Here is a 19244-nt window from a genome sequence, read left to right as displayed (position 1 = left end):
CAAATAATATTACAATTCAGTTTGGTACTTGGTAGAAGCCTAAACGAGGGGTCCGAAAGAACTGTGATTGTTCTGCAAATACATATTTATCTATACTTCTTCCAGAGATGATTCAGAAAACACTAGTATAGTCGGATTACAACTTAAGTCTGCAGTGAAGCCCCGCCCACACCCTCATAAGCGCCAGCCACTGCTCCGCCGCGAGGCTGCAAATAATTCGTACTTCAAACTGTTGCCGTTACCCAAATAAGGCGGTAACCGAAATAATAAAATTATTAGCGCCTAATGTTTTACGTTTTCCCTCGCCTCTTATAGTGGAGTGGCGAAAGCCTAATTCTTTACTGAACTGAAATAAAATGCTTGCATCGTTGCAACTATTTATTGTCAAGTTTCACTTGAGTTGGTAGTGAAATGTATGAGCAAAACGGGTTCATTAGTTAAATGAAGTGTACCGCAGACTTTTGAAGATTTAATTAATTCATTATGCAGTTTTACATGCAAAAACCACTATCAGATTATGAGGCTCCCCATGGTGGGAGACTGCGGCAATTGGGACCAACTGGGGTTCTTTAACGTGCGCCTTTAGCTAAGTACACGGGCGTTTCCACATTTTTTCCCCATCGAAAACGCGGCTGCCGTGGCCAAGATTCGATCCTGCTACCTCGTGCTTAGCGGCCCAACACTATAACCACTAAGCAACCACGGCAGGTAGACTTTCGAAGAGTGAAATGCTGAGACTCCATACACTTTGTATATACTCTGTTGCAGGCCTCATTTCTTCCGTCGATGAAAACACTCTTCAACAACAGCAGACGCTCCGGAGGTATCAAGTACAACGCCATATTGAAAACGCCACAAGACGACGATTTTGTTTGCTTCTGCGAATGGCTGGAGGAGTAACACAACCCCGCGCGTTCCGTTTGCCTGGGTTGCGAACTGCTGCTGTTCTTAAAGTAGTATGCGCTACTACAGAAATCATAATTTTACACTTCCGTTTGTTTACTTGTTCTTGGCAGTGTTCTTCCTGTGCTCCTTTCCCACGTGAGTCCATTTGATGTGGTTTCTTGTTTGCCAAGTAAAGGAGAGTTGTGTCTTACAGGCGTACTTCTGACATTCACTCTTTCATTTCTTTTTTGCGGGTTTACGAGTCTTCATGGCGAATGGCGGGCGTCACTCATATTCTACTAGTAAAGGTAGCCCCCCTTCCTCATTTGCATTGAAAAGTTACCTTGGGTTTCCCCCCCCCCCCCCCCCCACCGAAAAAATATCCTTGGTACGTGCCTGGATCCTATATACACCAGACACGTCAGAACCTACCTACGCATCACTGCAAGGATGGCACGCTCTTTCTCTAAATATTGATTTGGTGAATAGTCTACTTCATTGCGGCTATTTTAACACACGCCTCTAATGTTTTCTAGACTTTATAGTTATACTTTCGTAAAAGAAAGGTGCTCGTTTCGTCTTGTGCAGACAATTCATCTGTTTGCCTTCTACTTCTATAGTGTAATGATATGCGTGGTGGCATAGGGTTAAATACAGCTTTTCTCTGATACTCCTAAATTTCAGCAAACCGTTGACCATGCCGACACAACTTGCTTCAGTACAGACAGCACCCATAGTTCAGAAAAGAAAACTCACAGAAAGTTTCACAAATCCATGTACATTTTGTTATCTTTATTGTAGTACAATACGGGAGAGTGCACGATCATACACTTAGGGGGCCAGCTTCAGCAAGTGTACCACGCGGTGTTCTTGTACAGCGACATTTAATTTTAGTCTAGAAAATCACTCGCTCGAGAGCTCTACGCATGGCCCTATCAAATTCAAGAGAAAACTCCCAGTACCACAATTCATTGACTACGCTAGGGAAGACAGCGCTCAGGATTTCAGACGCGGCGCGCACCTTGGTACCGGCGCCTTCGACCATCGCGCGGAGGCCTACAGTTGTGACAGGAACAATGCGACCCATCAGTTCCAGCTTGACGCCTTCCTCAGAGGGCTTGAGGATCCGGAACTGCGCGGTGAACCGGGAGAACTTGGCGCGAACGCTGAAGCGTCCTTCGTGCCCTGAGCAAGCCTTCCATGGCAACGACAAAACGATGTCGCCATCATTGACGAAGTCTGCTTGTAGCATGCGGCTTCCGTTGACGCAGTACGGAAACAGGCGCCCATACAGACGGAGTTTGTTGAGGCCCTTCATGGTGAATGCAGCGACTTCAAGTCCAGGAAAGTACGGTTGCAGCTGCTGTGGACCGGACACCTGAATTTCAGGTAGTCTGGCGAGTACCCGGGCTACTTCGTTGTCCAGATTTAGGTCCGAGAAATCACAGGCAGTTTCTGTGACATAAAAATTGCTTTTTTTTAGTAAAGTCAACATGATAATGTTTTTACTAAGCAGAGTATCAGTGCACTAACTATACGTATCTGGGCCAGTTACTACACAGCCCTGGAAAACTTTGAACGTAATCAGGTTTCACGGAAAAATGAGAGTGGAAGAGGCTGAAGCTATAAGCAGCTCCTGTCGCTTCGAGGAACGCAGCAACTTTTGACAAGTTTATCACAACACTTTCATAATTTTTATGTATTATATATTTATTTATTTATTTATTTATCTATCTATTCACAGTGCATCCTCGATGAGGCTATTGCTGGATTGAGATGAACAACAAACATACAAGCACCCATAAACAAGCTTGCGTGAATTGTTTCAGTGGTAGTGAACGGATATTGCCCGATGATGAATTCCAGGCTTCAATGCTTGCTGAAAAAAAAAAGTGGTTTTAAGGAAATCCGCGTGGGCAAAAAAGGCTGAGATATTTAGCCCACGGTGACTGCTCCTGCATGAAGGTTTGGAAAAAATCAAATAGTAATCCAGAGAGGAGACGCGAGGAGAAATGATTAACGAGTGAATGAATTTTAGGCATTCAAGTTTCCGACGCTCTGCAAGAGGGGTAAGACCAAGTAGGGGAAGAGAGTTAGACAGTGAAAATTTCTTGTTATATCTCCTGCAAACAAAACGCACTGCCTTTGTTTTGCACTGATTCTATTTTTTTTTTTTTGACGTCGCAGTGTTTGTGTAGATTCTATACAACGCAGCCATATCCGAGGACGGGGTGAATGAGGGTTTCATATCTAAGAAGTTTATTTTTTTGAGGAACAAGACGCAGCACACGATGAAAGTAACCTAGGCTTTTAAGGACCTTGTTACAGGTGACATCAATGTGTTTCGACTATGACATATCGTGTGCTAGTGCTATACCTAAATATTGGAATTGCAAGAACCTACTTAAAGTAATATCGTTAAAGGCATAGGCAAAGAAAGAAGGGCATGAGGGTCATGTAAAGGACATTGATACAGTTTTGGAAAAGTTCATATTCATTTGCCCTGCTTTGTTTGCACATGTACACATGTACAGTATATGTTTGCTCATGTACTGTATAAATGATGTTCTTGAAGCTGCACTGATCTCACTGATCAAAAAGTGGGTCTATTACACCACCCGGTACTTTGTGTATTTCCACATAAATTCACTAACCAGGAAATGAAACTAGCTCGTCTTTTGTATATACCAACCAACTGCCAGCAGTTTAAAACAGGCAGGAATACCCTAATTAAAGGAGGAAATTTGTTTCGCATTGTCGACCCTTTAAAAGGTGCTGACACTATGTGAACTGCACAACTTATCCTTGTCTTGTTTATGCCATCGTCAGCAATTTTTGTTTACGAAGTTCCAAATATTGGCACGTCACTTATTTCTCTCCCATTAACATATTATCGCTCGAAGTGAACATCTTTACTTTACTTTATCAACCATCGACCTCTTTTAGGTAGCTCCTTATACATCTCACCCTTGGCAGTGAAAAACGCTTATAAAGCGTTCAAATGAAGCAGTGTTTGCACAGACAAAGACAAGTACCGTTTACTGGTGTGGAATACTTTATCCAAAACCTGAGAATGCGGCTACCTTTATTCGCCTAGTCTTGATTACACCAACCTTGGTTAGCCTAATATGCATGCATATACAGTATTCTTGTGTGCATTTATTATACAACTATACCTTTATGACAAAATACTTCAGTGACTAACGAGAAGTATTCATTTTCTTTTGTGGGAGATAAATAGCGTTAAAATATTTTCCATTCCAACTGACATTCTACCGAACTTACCTCTACCGTGTAATAACGCACAGCAACAAGAAGTACAAACTACCAACTTCATACTTGTGCGCCTTCAGGTGTCAGTCTTAACGAGGTAATGAATTTTCTCTACCACTTGTAATTTTATCACTTTTCTATCGGCCGGGACTAAAACAGGCAAGGGTTGATTCTTGCGCTTTACTAATATCCGCCTATGCATTAGGTGCGTTTGGGTGTTAACGCATATATGTCCACCGTCACCTAAACGGTCAAAACAACTGGCAGTAGTCGTTCAACTTACCAAGATCAAATAGGTTCGATTATGAGAAAATAAAATACAAACACCTGCTCACCGGCCCCGTAGAGCGTTGCAGCACAAGACGTAACCAAATAGGCGGCTACAGCCAGAACTGTCGCTTCCCTCATCTTCACGCAGTTCCTGTGAAGTAGATGTTCACAGAACGCGCATTAATAAATCACCGACCTTTAGTAGATGTCCCCTTGTGGCAAGTATAGAGTGTTAAACCTAAATACGCTTGTGTGCTAAAAAAATACAACTCCATAGTTCTTGTTACCCTGAAATGACAAATTTACAAGCCCTTTTGAAAACTTAGTTTTTTAGCAATTAATGAACTCGCCAGTTCATTGTAGCATTAAAGCATATTGTGGGTTAAGAATAGTCCAAATATCCCGTAAAGAGTATTTATTTTTTTATTTTTCCCCCATTCATAGGGTGTCAATATCGCAGTTTTATGTTAGAAGATGCCAACCTTCCATAGAGCAAAAAAAGAAAAGTCCAGACGCGGTAGTATTGTCAGCATGTCATTACATGAAAATTCAATAGGAGAATAAAGCTTCCCAAGGTGACTGATAGAAGTGTATCTTTACTTTCAGGATAAACAGATATTTTCGCAGAGGTAAAAGCGCCCGTCTTCCCTATAGCGTTTGATTGAAAGTAATTATTTTTTGTGATAAGTAGCATATTGCTGAAAACATTATTGTTCTTAAAAAAATTGGTTAAGACACCTCAATGATTACTTTAGAAGCCTAAATTCTCTTGCGCTTGTTTTAGAAGCTGTCGCTTATTCACTGCGATTCGTTCAATTCTTTTGTGTGTTAAACCAGTTTTATGGTATGGTAGTGTAAAACTTTATTGAAGTCCTGCAGATCGTGAGTCTTTAAGAAACGGGCCGCTCCTACGTAGGAACCGAAAGGCCGAGCCTCTCGGCCGCATCGTGGGCCTGCTGGACAGCCCAGAATTGGTCAGCCAGAAGAGGGATGCCGAGAGAAGCCTCCCATCTGGCCGAGCTGTTATCGATCATAGAGCGTGACTGGGTACACCGCCAAAGCCCGTGTTCTAACTTGGCTATTTTTCCATAATCGCGGCAAGTACCATTGGTGTAAGTGTTCGGATAGAATTTATCTAAGAGCGACAGATTTGGATGCGTATGAGTTTGTAGTAGACGGAGCGTTATTGCTTGAGCTCTATTGAGCTACGGATGAGGAGCGAAATGGGTTTTACGGTTGAGATAGTACTGTTTATTTTTCTCATTGTAGATGATGGGCGCGTCCCTCTTCTCTGGGGAGACGGCTTCCAATTGGTCGAAGGTAGCGTGGGGGGCAAGTTAATGGCAGCCCCGTGAGCCAACTCGATGAGGTTCAGAGGAGCACCCTTTATCTGACCCTCATGTGCGGGAAACCAATAAATGATGTGGTGCGTGATTGCCTTGCCCACAAGAAGTCTGAGGTCCTCTTTGGAAGCAGTGCATTTTTCAAGCGCTCTGACTGCAGACCTTGAATCACTATAGATGACATCCCGTGAGCTATCAAAGACGGCTAGCGCAATAAGCATTTGTTCAGCAATTTCGGAGTCCCTCGTTCCAATCGAGGCAGCATTGGTGATACCTACGCGACCAGCGACAGTGATGATGGTAAACGAGCGACGTCCCTTACAATGTAGTTCTATACCACAGCAGTTATAAGTGACCAAAACAGACTTACTTTATTGCGACAACGTTGAAACGAGAGTATGGCACGACAAGTCGTACAGTCGTATGGCCTGCCTTGAAAGGAAGTAGCCACGGCGCCTGCAGCAGAAAGAGTTTGAGGCTCGTGGCCTATCGTAAAGCTTTACAAAGCCTAAAACGGATGCGCCTTTCCCTCACCGATAACTCCGGGTTGCGGCCAATGTCCTGTGGCGCCTTTTGCAATCTTAACGACACGTTCTATGAAAGCTGCCATTGCTCATTAGCTATCTTGCTTGAGCAAAGGATTTTTGACCTAGCCGCTGCAACATTTCAGACGCTCGTTGATTTCGCCACCAAGCAACCACCGCCGACAGATATTTTTCCCATTTGTTATCCCTGCTCAATCCGGACGTCTATTCTTCCTCAGCCGAAGCGCTGTTGTCGAGAAATATTGGGACGCCCCTGTGCTTTTACTTCTACACATACGTTGAGGTTATTTTACAATAGATTGATGCAGTTGAGCAGTGAAAGGCCACGCTATTGCATATTGCCACCCCGATACAATGGCTTCTTGGCAAGTATTAATTCTTAATAAGCATCATTAGCAATAAGTCGTCCTCCGTAGAAACGCGTTCATAAACGAGCATAAAAAGCTTCTTTATAATGTTTTCAGGCACGACGCAATGTTAGAAATGTATGATGGAAATTTGCGGCATCAAGCGCCTAACGGTCGCCTTGTGTGCGTGTTGGGTGTCGCCTAGCGTTCCGTATTGAGCACCTAAATATATTAGCTGTGCTGTCGCCAATATTCAGCAAAATATATAATGTAAAAGAGAGAAACACTTGTAGTGTTTAGACGATTTTCGCGTACTTCTCGGAGCGCCTTTAGTTCAGGGACCCAATGGCCTCGGCCGCCCGCTTGACTTTTTCAATGATGGAGTGTTTTACACTATAAGACCTGACTGCCCTTGGTGTGGCGGTATATTGTACGAGGAATCTCACATAACACGATTGTGTTGACCGCGTGACTCGCAACTAAATATTGAACACTGAAAGCAGAACGGTGGCGTCACGGTGACAAATTTTTACCAGCTGCTGGGAATTTTTCTTTGAAGGATGCCACTCGTTTATGCTCAGTACTGTGTGTGTAAGCTTGGTGCGTTTAGTGCTATATTGACACCGCGTTCCGAGGCACATAGGTTAATGCATTCAGGCTGTCATACCCTTTCAGGGAGAGTGGTGCATTCATTCTGAGGTGCTAGTCAAGAATTGGTAGGCGGCCAGAGAATTTCACAGGAAGAGAAATGAAACTGTCCTGTGAGATATTTCGGTGCGCCCATGGCTGTAAGAATTATTACATAGTTTTCAACTACCTCTTTTGACATCACATGTCTAGTTAGAACTCGGTTGTCGTCCTCTAAATATTTTTGAAAGGCCCCAACGGTAAGGATGTTACCAGTGCGGCAAGAAAACATCCTTAAGGGTGTAAGTATATTTACTGTAGCATGGGCATGCTATGAGTCCATGTATAACTAATTCTTATGGAGGTGATACATTTCATGTTCTAGAAACAGTGAGTTGCGAGTATCTATCGTGGATTCTTTGAAAAGCTTTAAGGTCCCCGTTACGCAGAAAATCTGGCGTGTTCGACATTCTTCGTGCGTTGACCTTGAGTTGGCTGTGAGTTGGAGATGCGCGAAAACTCCTGATGGAAGTGAAAAATTATTAAAATTCGTAAACAGGAAAAAGAACGTTCGCCATGAGGCTAGATTTCTCAGGGAAGGCCCTGTAACCACAGTACAATAATTTAGCTAAAAATAAAATCAGCATACAGGTGAATATCGAACCCACGACCTTCGGAATGCGAGATAGCCAAGAAGGCTTGTTGGTTCAAGCGCGTCAGATTCGATAGCATTAAACACTTTGTGGCCTTTCACTTAGTCAAGTGTTTTAGAGAAATGTACTGCGTCTTGTGTGGTAATTATCAGTGCGGTAATTATGAAAGTGTTCATTAGACAAGGGAATGCATCTGTTGGGGTGCTTTATTTAGTTAGGGAAATGAATGTGTCTGTAGGTGATGTATGAATAAGCAGGCTGTATTTTCTCTAGGTAAAGCGTCTTAGACAAGCGTACTGACAATTGGGAGGTAATTAGATTAAAATAAAGGTGTGTGGTGGGTCATTAAACATAAACGACTCGATACATATTCAGGATTGACATCGGGTGGAGAAATGAGAGCGCGAGAAGCAGTCAAGAACACTTTATTGCTATCACATTGTCCTCTTAAGTACAAACCACACGCAAGTGATCTAGAACGCGACGGCGATAAGTGACGCGGTGGAGAATGCCCTCGTGGCCGACAGGTCGAACCCCACGTGGGCAAGGACATTGAGCGCCACGTCACCGATGTTGCCGGTATGAGGGCATCAAATACGCGGTAAAACTGGGGTGACGTGTGTTTTAATTTTATAAGGGGATCTGTTTTACTGAAAAGGAGTAGCATAAAATTTGTAAGGATTTACAGTACGTACTTTGGACATATCAAAAGTTAGCCCTTTGCTCGATTTGCACGACAATCAGTTGTACTTTATTGATGTACATCCAGTTGTGGCATCGCGCTACTGGCTAGTCGCTCAAAGCACTTGAGGGCGGCGAGTGATAATTTCTAGATTTCCATAACCTAGCGATCAAGTGACATGAACGAGCGATCTGTTTCCGCGGCGGACGCCTCTTCCCTCCAAGCGGTCATTCGGCGCCGTCACACAGAAAATCACTTGCATGTGGTTTGGACTTAAGCGTCATTCGTTTTTTACAGCGAAGCTTTTAAGAGAAATTCCGCACCGCTTATCGTGCGGCAGGGAACGTCAGCGTGCGACCGCGTGGCTCATATCACGTGTAAATGCAACGCAACGCATGCCAAAGCCCCTAGTTCCTTTCAAAACGCAATGACCAATGGCAGCAAAATAACAGACGCTTTGCATATAACTTATCAAAATGGAAAACCGACATGGGTGGTTTCGTTTCAAACAGTAATCGATACTGGTCGTTTATCACGTTCGATACATTTGCTTTATCACCTAAGACCATACAGGCTCCAGGATGGAGCTCACTAGTAGTACGGTTGCGGTGCTGAAAGCTGACTCAGTGGCGCTGCCAGTGCTGCCATGCAGCGAGAGCGTGAGCCATCATTAAGATCAGTTAGCCACGACAGCGCTCGAACAAAGCAGAATGGCACCCTTCGGAATCACTCGTAGGGGTTGGTGTGGTTAAGGTGCCAGTGCTGCCACGCAGCGTGAGTGTGAGCCATCACTGAGAAGAGTTAGCCATGACCGCGCTCGAAAGAAACAGAACGACACCCTTCTGAAGCACTTCTAGAGCTTGGTGTAGTTGTTCACGGCTTCTCCCGTATGCTACACCAACTTGTTGGTATGAGGTTGGTGCAATCGAGCGAGGCCGTGACCCGTGCGACTTCCAAGTGTCTGAGGATTCTTAGAATAGCTTAAAACTGCAGAGGGGGCTCGGGCCACAAGCCCCCGTTTAGTCGGCGCCTATGGTGAATAGCAACACGTGCAAGCATACATAATTAAATTCCATGTGATGGCATCATTGTCATGACTTCTTTGTCATGGCATGTATGTCATGAGATAATTCAATGAATTACAGAATAATATGGTGGTATTTTCCCTAATATATATCACGACATGATTGACATCCATGCATGACCTGCGTGCGATTCATTACGTGTGTTACATGCGTGCGATGACATGAACAACATAGATTGCATGATATGTCATGTGCGTCATGAATCGATTGACAAGACATGCATGTTCATATCTTGTCATGACATCAATGACGTCGCAGGCTTCTAATGGTATATATGTCATAGCATGACATATATACCATGATATACCATATATCATGACATGATGCCGTCACGGTGTATATCTGGATATATATCAGAATATGAATGACATGCGCCTTAAGACCAACACGACACACATTGCATACCATATATTGTGCGTCATGACATGAATGACATTATATCTTTCACAACAAATGCGTCGTGACATGCAGGTCATGCGACTCATGTGATGCATATCTAGTCGTTTCATTTACGTCATTCACTTACTGATACAGATAATCTCAAAAATGGACCTTACATGAATGAGAGTCATGTTATGACATGGATGGGACGACATGCATTCCATGGCATCAATGTCAAACATGAATTTACATGGCAATTATTAATGCAATGACATGACGCCTTCTTTGCTGGATGTATTCTCGGTATGCGGCCCTGACTTGTATGCGTGACAAGAATGACTCGTCACGACATGAGTATCATGACACGTTTGTATGCCAAGTCATTACCTGATATACATAAATTTAATTACTTAAGTAACCAGATTCGCATAAACTCAAGCCATGTCATGCCTGCATGCATGCAAATCATGACCTTATTTCCGTGACAAAAACTTACGCCGACCAAATGGTCCAACTTTACTGCTAACTTGAGCTGATAGCTAAGTGCTCGTCTTGATTATGCTCTTGGCATTCCTGCTGCGTAAATCCACTGCCGTTTTTGTTTCCCGTGTGTTCAAGTAACGCATCACGCGTAATAAGCAGTCGGCAGTTCTGCAGCAGAGCAACGCGTGCTGGTTGAATCCGTACAAACAGGGATGGCACAGCAAGTGCCCCATGAGCATTCATTTCCGAATGCTGGACAGAAATGCGTGGCCTTCTCGTTTCTCACGAAGCTCGTGCCAGGCTTTCGTAAACAGGTCGCTTAATTAAGCATAGTGTCCGGCTCGTTCCTGGTGCACCTATAGTTCGAGTGTAACAACGCTGCTCCGAATTTCTCTATGGCACCATCATCGCGGCTCAGCCAAGGCGAGGGGTGCATCAGGCCGCTTGCCGTAGAAGGACACACATTTCAAGTTGTGCTACAGCATTGCTGCCCACTCACCTGTTTGTGTACTCCATTTGATACCAGTTGTTGTGATGTAGTAAATAATGTGAGCGAAATATGAGATTAAAAGGAATGTCTACATTCTTGCGCCTCTGGCACCTCCCTGATTCTAGTACACATGAATTAGTTCGTTCGTAGAAATCGCACTAACTTCATTTCCACCGACGTCGTCTTGCTGCTGTTGTCAGACACAGGCACTCTAGCGTTAATTCTAATTCACATTACTTGCGCCCCACAAACGATAACAGGATTTACACAAACAAATCTGTCAACCTGGTAGCGCCTTGCTTAACACCAAACAATCCTGCATAGCCAGCTCCTTGCAAAATATTGTTCCCGGCACCCTCGTGTTGCTTTGGTCACCATCGCGTAAAGTTGGCCTTTGTGGAAAACTGCTTTCTTGCTACACAGGCCCATATCGCGTGCTTCACCAAGTAGCCGATGTCACCTACGAAATCGCCCTAGCCACGCCCACTACGTCCTCCGCGGTCACAACCAGTGACATTGTCCACGTCGCCCGACTCAACCTCTACAACTCTCCACGCGCCTTGGATATTTAACAGCACCGTGACGGTGCTTTTGCCGCTGGAGGGTAGTATTACGATATCATCGAGCGATGCTCAAGGGACGAACCGCCGCGAGAACAACGACGAAGTGGGTCTGTGCCCTTGGCGCGGGCGAGTGTCGGCGTGGCGGTCTGGCTCCAGTGTAAATACCCTGTATATAGCCTCTTTCATCTGTGTTTTTCCACACGTAAAAATGCTTTGCCTAAGGTGAATTAGAACAGTGTGTTGCATCTGCACAATTAATAATATTAATGCGCAATCATCAAATGGCCCATTCAGCGAAAATGCCGGCGTATGTCGTCTGAAGCGGCAGAATGACACCTTAACTCCCATTGGCTGCGGCACTACGTCACTACGTAACTCTGCGGAGCAAAGCAGGCGAAAGAGAGCGCCTGCTGCCACGCTGGTGGGCCAGGTGCAGCCGGAGGGGAGCGGGTAACGCTGCAATGCTTCGTCGTTCTCGCTCTCGGAAGCATACGTTATCTGTGCGTTTCTTGGACGCCCATGTTCGCGCCTGCGCTCTACCTTCGCCTGATTGCTACAAATAAATGAATGTATAAAAACAGAATAAATTAGAAAGTAAAAATGCAGGCTCGTGAGTTTCGAAACTACGAACACGCCTTCAGAAGCCGCGCATGTTACCAACCACCGCCCTGGATAGCAAGCTTGCGCACTCTGCGTTATGATATCATACTACTTTCACCGAAATTTCCATCGCCAAGACCAGCGTGACAAAATCGGTAACGGCAAGATCACCGCGGCTTACTCGCGAGCATCCACATTAGATTATGTGACACCCGGGCAAGGCAGCAAGACGTCACGAATTGAAGTGCACCGGCCTTGTCATCAAGGAGGCCATGGACAAGCTTATCAACGCGCTCGCATTCCCACGAGGTGTTCATGAGCCCTCTAATATAAACCTATTTTTTTTAATTATGGGGTTTAACGTGCCAAAACCACTTTCTGATTATGAGGCACGCCGTAGTGGAGGACTCCGGAAATTTGGACCACCTGGGGATCTTTAACGTGCACCTAAATGTAAGTACACGGGTGTTTTCGCATTTCGCCCCCATCGAAATGCGGCCGCCATGGCCGGGATTCAATACCGCGACCTCGTGCTCAGCAGCCCAGCACCATAGCCACTGAGCAACCACGGCGGGTCACGAGCCCTCTAATATAAACCTATTCTGATCTGTTTCTATTCCAATCTTCCGACGTCAAATTCACCTAACCGCCAACCGAATCGTCGGGCGGTAATCGGCAACATTCTTTGAAAAGCACAATCAAGCGCTCCCCTGTTTTAAAAGAAGTAACCTTTGCTTGTTCTGCAAGCAAATAACATTGCCTACACCAAGCAAATTTTTTTATCTAATTAGCAGACAAGAGGCTAGAAGCACTCCGATAGGGGCGGGGGGGGGGGGGGGTGGTTTGATTGGGCAGAGCCAGCGCAGTGAAAATAGATAACCTGAAGAGTAGGGTGCTGCCGGGATCTGTCATTGGTCCGCTTCACTTAATCAACCTGCTGCGGCAGGTCCAAAATTACCATGGTGTGCAACGGAAACAAAAATGCCGCTAAGGCATATCCTCAGTAAATTAGATTTCCCAGAGCCATGTCGCGTACGTGTCAAAATGGTCTATAGCGTTATACATAAACGCAAACATTTATATTATATGCAAATAAATCCATGCTTCCCGGCTGCTCCCAGTAGTCAGTGCTGGAGCGATCGTCGTTGAACCATGTTATATTGCTTTCAGCAACGGGGCAGTCTCCTGCTATACAGAAAAAAAATCAGTTTTGTTCGGCCTGATAATGAGTCTTTAACGCGTACACGTCACTTTGATGCGGTGTGTTTAGGTGCTTTTGTAAGGTGGAGCGACAGACAGGTGAAGGGGGCGTAACCCGAAATGTTTTGCCCACAGAAGAGGGCAGATGGAAAAATAGTGTTCAATCAGAAATATATTTCTCTTTTTCGCTCTCATCATGCATAATGATTGCGTGCACGTCATATCAGATGGGGAGCTATCCCAGTTTTTGTGACGTCGCTTGACAGACAAGCGAAGTTGACGATGGCACGAAAATTTTTTCACCAGCTCTGCAGGGCTGACTGCATAATAGAAATACAAGATCACCGATCCCTGGGGGTTACCACGTCCCGTTAGCTGGAATAATGCCAATCATTCCTGTGTGGTCGTGGAGGAAGGCCCGGACGTAGCAGTATACCTGGGGCGCTATAACGTAAAAGTTAGTTAATTCGGGTTTAATGGCGCGAAAGCAACTAAGGCCATGCTGCGCCAGCCACAAGATATTAAGGATTCAAATGTTAAACAGTTGAAGCAGCGTTATTTTAGAGTCTGTGTAAAAAACCGGTTTCTTCTAGAAAGCTGAACAAGTCAGCGAAAGGTACTAGCGGTTCATCTCCGACTATTGAGGCTGGGTGTAAAGGTATGTGTAAGTTATAGAGATTCTGTAAAAGCTTGTGTCTCTGTGTTTCAATATTTGGACATGTCATAATAATGTGCATAACGGTGAGTGGTTCATGGCACTTCTCGCAAGTTGGCGGGTTTTCGTTTTGAAGTAGAAAATTGTGGGTCAGGTGCGTATGCCCGATTCGGAGTCTACATAGGATCACCTCATAGAAGCGTTGCTGGTGACAGCACGACTTCCATTCTCTAATCATCATCATCATCATCATCAGCCTGATTACGCCCACTGCAGGGCAAAGGCCTCTCCCATACTTCTCCAACTACCCCGGTCATGTACTAATTGTGGCCATGTTGACCCTCCAAACTTCCTAATCTCATCTGCCCACCTAACTTTCTGTCGCCCCCTGCTACGCTTCCCTTCCCTCGGAATCCAGTCCGTAACCCTTAATGACCATCGGTTATCTTCCCTCCTCATTACATGTCCTGCCCATGCCCATTTCTTTTTCTTGATTTCAACTAAGATGTCATTAACGCGCGTTTGTTCCCTCACCCAATCTGCTCTTTTCTTATCCCTTAACGTTACACCTATCATTTTTCTTTCCATAGCTCGTTGCGTCGTCCTCAATTTAAGTAGAACCCTTTTCGTAAGCCTCCAGGTTTCTGCCCCGTACGTGAGTACTGGTAAGACACAGCTGTTATACACTTTTCTCTTGAGGGATAATGGCAACCTGCTGTTCATGATCTGCGAATGCCTGCCAAACGCACCCCAGCCCATTCTTATTCTTCTGATTATTTCACTCTCATGATCTGGATCAGCAGTCACTACCTGTCCTAAGTAGATGTATTCTCTTACCACTTCCAGTGCCTCGCTACCTATCGTAAACTGCTGTTCCCTTCCGAGACTGTTAAACATTACTTTAGTTTTCTGCAGATTCATTTTTAGTCCCACCCTTCTGCTCTGCCTCTCCAGATCAGTGAGCATGCATTGCAGTTGGTCCCCTGAGTTACTAAGCAAGGCAATATCATCAGCGAAGCGCAAGTTACTAAGGTATTCTCCATTTACTCTTATCCCCAATTCTTCCCAATCCAGGTCTCTGAATACCTCCTGTAAACACGCTGTGAATAGCATTGGAGAGATCGTATCTCCCTGCCTGACGCCTTTCTTTATTGGGATTTTGTTGCTTTCTTTATGGAGGAGTACAGTGGCTGTGGAGCCGCTATAGATATCTTTCAGTATTTTTACATACGGCTCGTCTACACCCTGATTCCGCAATGCCTCCATGACTGCTGAGGTTTCGACTGAATCAAACGCTTTCTCGTAATCAATGAAAGCTATATATAATGGTTGGTTATATTCCGCACATTTCTCTATCACCTGATTGATAGTGTGAATATGATCTATTGTTGAGTAGCCTTTACGGAATCCTGCCTGGTCCTTTGGTTGACGGAAGTCTAAGGTGTTCCGGATTCTATTTGCAATTACCTTAGTAAATACTTTGTAGGCAACGGACAGTAAGCTGATCGGTCTATAATTTTTCAAGTCTTTGGCGTCGCCTTTCTTATGGATTAGGATTATGTTAGCGTTCTTCCAAGATTCCGGTACGCTCGAGGTCTTGAGGCATTGCGTATAGAGGCTGGCCAGTTTTTCTAGAACAATCTGCCCACCATCCTTCAGCAAATCTGCTGTTACCTGATCCTCCCCAGCTGCCTTCCCCCTTTGCATAGCTCCCAAGGCTTTCTTTACTTCTTCCGGCGTTACTTCTGGGATATCGAATTCCTCTAGATTATTCTCTCTTCCATTATCATCGTGGGTGCCACTCGTACTGTATAAATCTCTATAGAACTCCTCAGCCACTCAACCTCCTATATGAACACAACAACCATTCTCTAAGCACGGGTTTTATTGTGTGCAACTTGTTATTTGTGCATGTGTCCCACTCTAGTTGCCACTTTAATGTCAGGGCCTTATGAATAGCTCGGATACTGTCTTGGTATGGAAGTGTTGTTTGCGTTATACCTTTGTGTGCTGCCATGAACGCGCATCTATCTGCTGCTTCATTCCCTGGTATCCCGACATGGCTTGGGACCCAGCATAATCGTATTGTTCTTCCATATTCGTTATAAGCCAACATGTTTAGGATGTCACCAAGTAGGGGTTCGGACGCGGAGTTAAGGTTAAGAGCTCTGAGTGCGCTTAACGAATCGGTATATATGATAGTATTCGTCTGCTTGTCACTGGTAATTTTTTTTACTGCCGTCCATATTGCGAAAACTTCGGCGGTAAACACTGAAGAAAAATTATTTATCCGAATGCTATTTTGCCAATTTTTCGTAATTATTCCGACACCTACGCATTCTTGTGTTTTGGAGCCGTCGGTGTAAAATTCCGTGTAATGTTTATATTTTTCTTGTATAGCTCGAAACTCTTGTATTATGTGTTCTTGTGGGATGTCTTTTTTCTTTAGATGTGTTAGTGTCCAGTCACATAGCTGTGAAAAGTTGTACCATGGTGGCAATCTTGGTGGCCTTTCAGCAACCTGCAGGGCCTCGTGAGGAACATCATAAGCCTGACAGTATTCTTCGTATCGTAAGATTAGTGGCCGAATCATGTTCGGTTTGCTTGTGTAGTGTATCCTTGATATGCACTGTGTAACGATGTTGTAGCATATATGTTGTGGTGATGATCGAACCCGTAGTACATAGGAAAGTGTAAGCAGTGCTCTGCGTTGCTGTAAGGACGGCTCATTGCAGTCAACATATAAACTTTGGACAGGCGATGTTCTGTAGGCACCGCTTGCCAGTCGTAGGCCGAGATTATGAACTGGATCGAGTCGCTTGATGTATGACTGCCTAGCTGCACCATAAACTACACTACCGTAGTCGAGGATGCTACGTACGAGGGACCGGTATATACGTAGTAGACAAGTTCGGTCAGATCCCCAGTGCTTGTGTGATAGCACCTTGAGGATATTTAATGCTTTATTTGCTTTAATTTTAGTTGTGTTAATGTGGGCCAGGAAGTTCAGCTTTCTGTCAAACGTTACCCCTAGAAATTTATAGTGTTCTTTGACCGGCAAGGTTGTACTATGCAATGTGAGAACTGGGTTCAAGTGTAATCCTCGTTTCTGGGAGAAGAGAACTGTAACAGTTTTGTCTGTTGAAAAACGGAATCCATTTTTGTCAGCCCATTGTGTAAGGTTATTTATGGTTATTTGTAGTTGTCTTTCGCAAGTGGATAGATTTGAGGCGCGGCAAGCAACTTGCAGATCGTCGACATATATGGAGTGCATAACAGAGGATGGTATGATCTTATTAACAGAGTTCATTTTGATTATGAAGAGTGTCGTGCTCAGAATACAACCCTGTGGAACGCCATTTTCCTGTGTAAATGTGCGTGAAAGTATTGCGCCGAGACGCACTTGAAATGTTCTATTTGCCATAAAATCAGATAGACAGTTTAGCATTCTGCCACGCACTCCCAATTCAGCCAGGTCTCTTAAAATTCCATACCGCCAAGTGGTATCATACGCTTTCTCTAGATCGAAAAATACTGTGAGACAGTGTTGTTTGTGTAGAAACGCGTTACGTATTTCATGTTCTAGTCGTACGAGGTGGTCAGTTGTTGAGCAGCCCTTTCTGTATCCGCACTGGTGCACGTCTATTAGATTCCGTGATTCAAGGATGAATGTGAGCCTTATGTTTATGATACTCTCGTAGGTTTTGGCTAGACAGCTTGTTAACGCAATGGGTCTGTAGCTGCTTGGGGACGTTGTGGATTTACCTGATTTCAAAAAAGGCACTATTATTGCATTTCTCCAGTCTGTGGGCATTATTCCAGATTCCCAGATCTTGTTGAAAAATTTAAGAAGTGTTTCTGTTGATGCTTGAGAGAGGTGTGCCAACATTGTGTAGTGGACACGGTCAAGGCCTGTTGCTGTTTTTTTACCGGCAGAGAGAACCCTGTTCAATTCTTGCATTGTGAGGGCGTTATTATAAGGTTCGTTTGAAGCCCCAGTAGTGGGCAGTCTCTGTTTCTCCGCCGACATTTTATATTTTAAGAAGTCACTTGAGTAGTTTGCTGAGCTTGAGACCTTGTAAAAATGTTCGCCTAATAAGTTCGCCTGGTCCTGCAGTGTTGTTTGTGTGCCTGGACATGTGAGTAGTGGAATTGTGTATGATGTGTACTCTCCTCTAAACTTTCTTACCTGGTCCCACATTCGTTTTGACGTGACCGTATTATTAATTGAGGATACATATTTTTGCCATGACGATTTCTCTGCCTGCCTTCGAATAAATCGTGCTTTGGCTTTGGCCTGTTTGAAATTTAAAAGGTTGCTATATGTGGGGTACCTACGTAGGATTCCCCAGGCCTTATTTTGTTTCTTTTTGGCTTCAGTACACTCGTTCGTCCACCAGGGATTTAACCAGAAGAATAAGAATGGGTTGGGGTGCGTTTGGCAGGCATTCTCAAATCATGAACAGTAGGTTGCCACTATCCCTCAAAAGGAAAGTGTACAACAGCTGTGTGTTACCAGTACTCACATATGGGGCAGAAACCTGGAGGCTTACGAAAAGGGTTCTGCTGAAATTGAGAACGACGCAACGAGCTATGGAAAGAAGAATGATGGGTGTAACGTTAAGGGATAAGAAAAGAGCAGATTGGGTGAGGCAACAAACGCGGGTAAACGACATCTTAGTTGAAATCAAGAAAAAGAAATGGGCATGGGCCGGACATGTAATGAGGAGGGAAGATAACCGATGGTCACTAAGAGCTACGGACTGGATTCCAAGAGAAGGGAAGCGTAGCAGGGGGCGGCAGAAAGTTAGGTGGGCAGATGACATTAAGACGTTTGCAGGGACAACATGGTCACAATTAGTACATGACCGGGGCAGTTGGAGAAGTATGGGAGAGGCCTTTGCCCTGCAGTGGGCGTAACTAGGCTGATGATGATGATGATGATGTACAATACCGGATGACTGGGGTATTGCCTTTTCTGCTGCAGAGATTATTACTTCAGTGATTTTTTTATTAAGTTCATCAATGCTTAGTTCTTGTGAAAAGACAACTTCCAGTCTCGCGTTTTCCGTAAAAAGCGGCCAGTCAGCGAGCTGTAATTTCCACTGGCGTGGCCTTGTGATTAAGGTTGGTGGTAATGATAAAAATTTGATGATTGCGGG

The 19244-nt window shown here is 44.5% G+C and overlaps 1 protein-coding gene across 1 annotated transcript; it reads right to left on the bottom strand.

Moving 5' to 3' along the window:
* Window positions 1-1656: 1656 nt before the first annotated feature.
* LOC126534166 (uncharacterized) lies at window positions 1657-6211 on the bottom strand. Its single transcript, XM_050181415.3, has 3 exons — window positions 6142-6211; window positions 4494-4579; window positions 1657-2340 (listed from the first exon to the last, which is right to left on the bottom strand). Exons 2-3 carry the CDS (start codon window positions 4564-4566, stop codon window positions 1781-1783), a joined length of 633 nt encoding a protein of 210 aa, XP_050037372.2. The 5' UTR covers window positions 4567-4579; window positions 6142-6211; the 3' UTR covers window positions 1657-1780.
* Window positions 6212-19244: the final 13033 nt, after the last annotated feature.

The sequence above is a fragment of the Dermacentor andersoni genome, chromosome 7 (assembly GCF_023375885.2).
Source record: "Dermacentor andersoni chromosome 7, qqDerAnde1_hic_scaffold, whole genome shotgun sequence".
NCBI classification, from domain to species: Eukaryota; Metazoa; Arthropoda; class Arachnida; order Ixodida; family Ixodidae; genus Dermacentor; species Dermacentor andersoni.
This window is presented reverse-complemented; position numbering and strand designations above follow the sequence as displayed.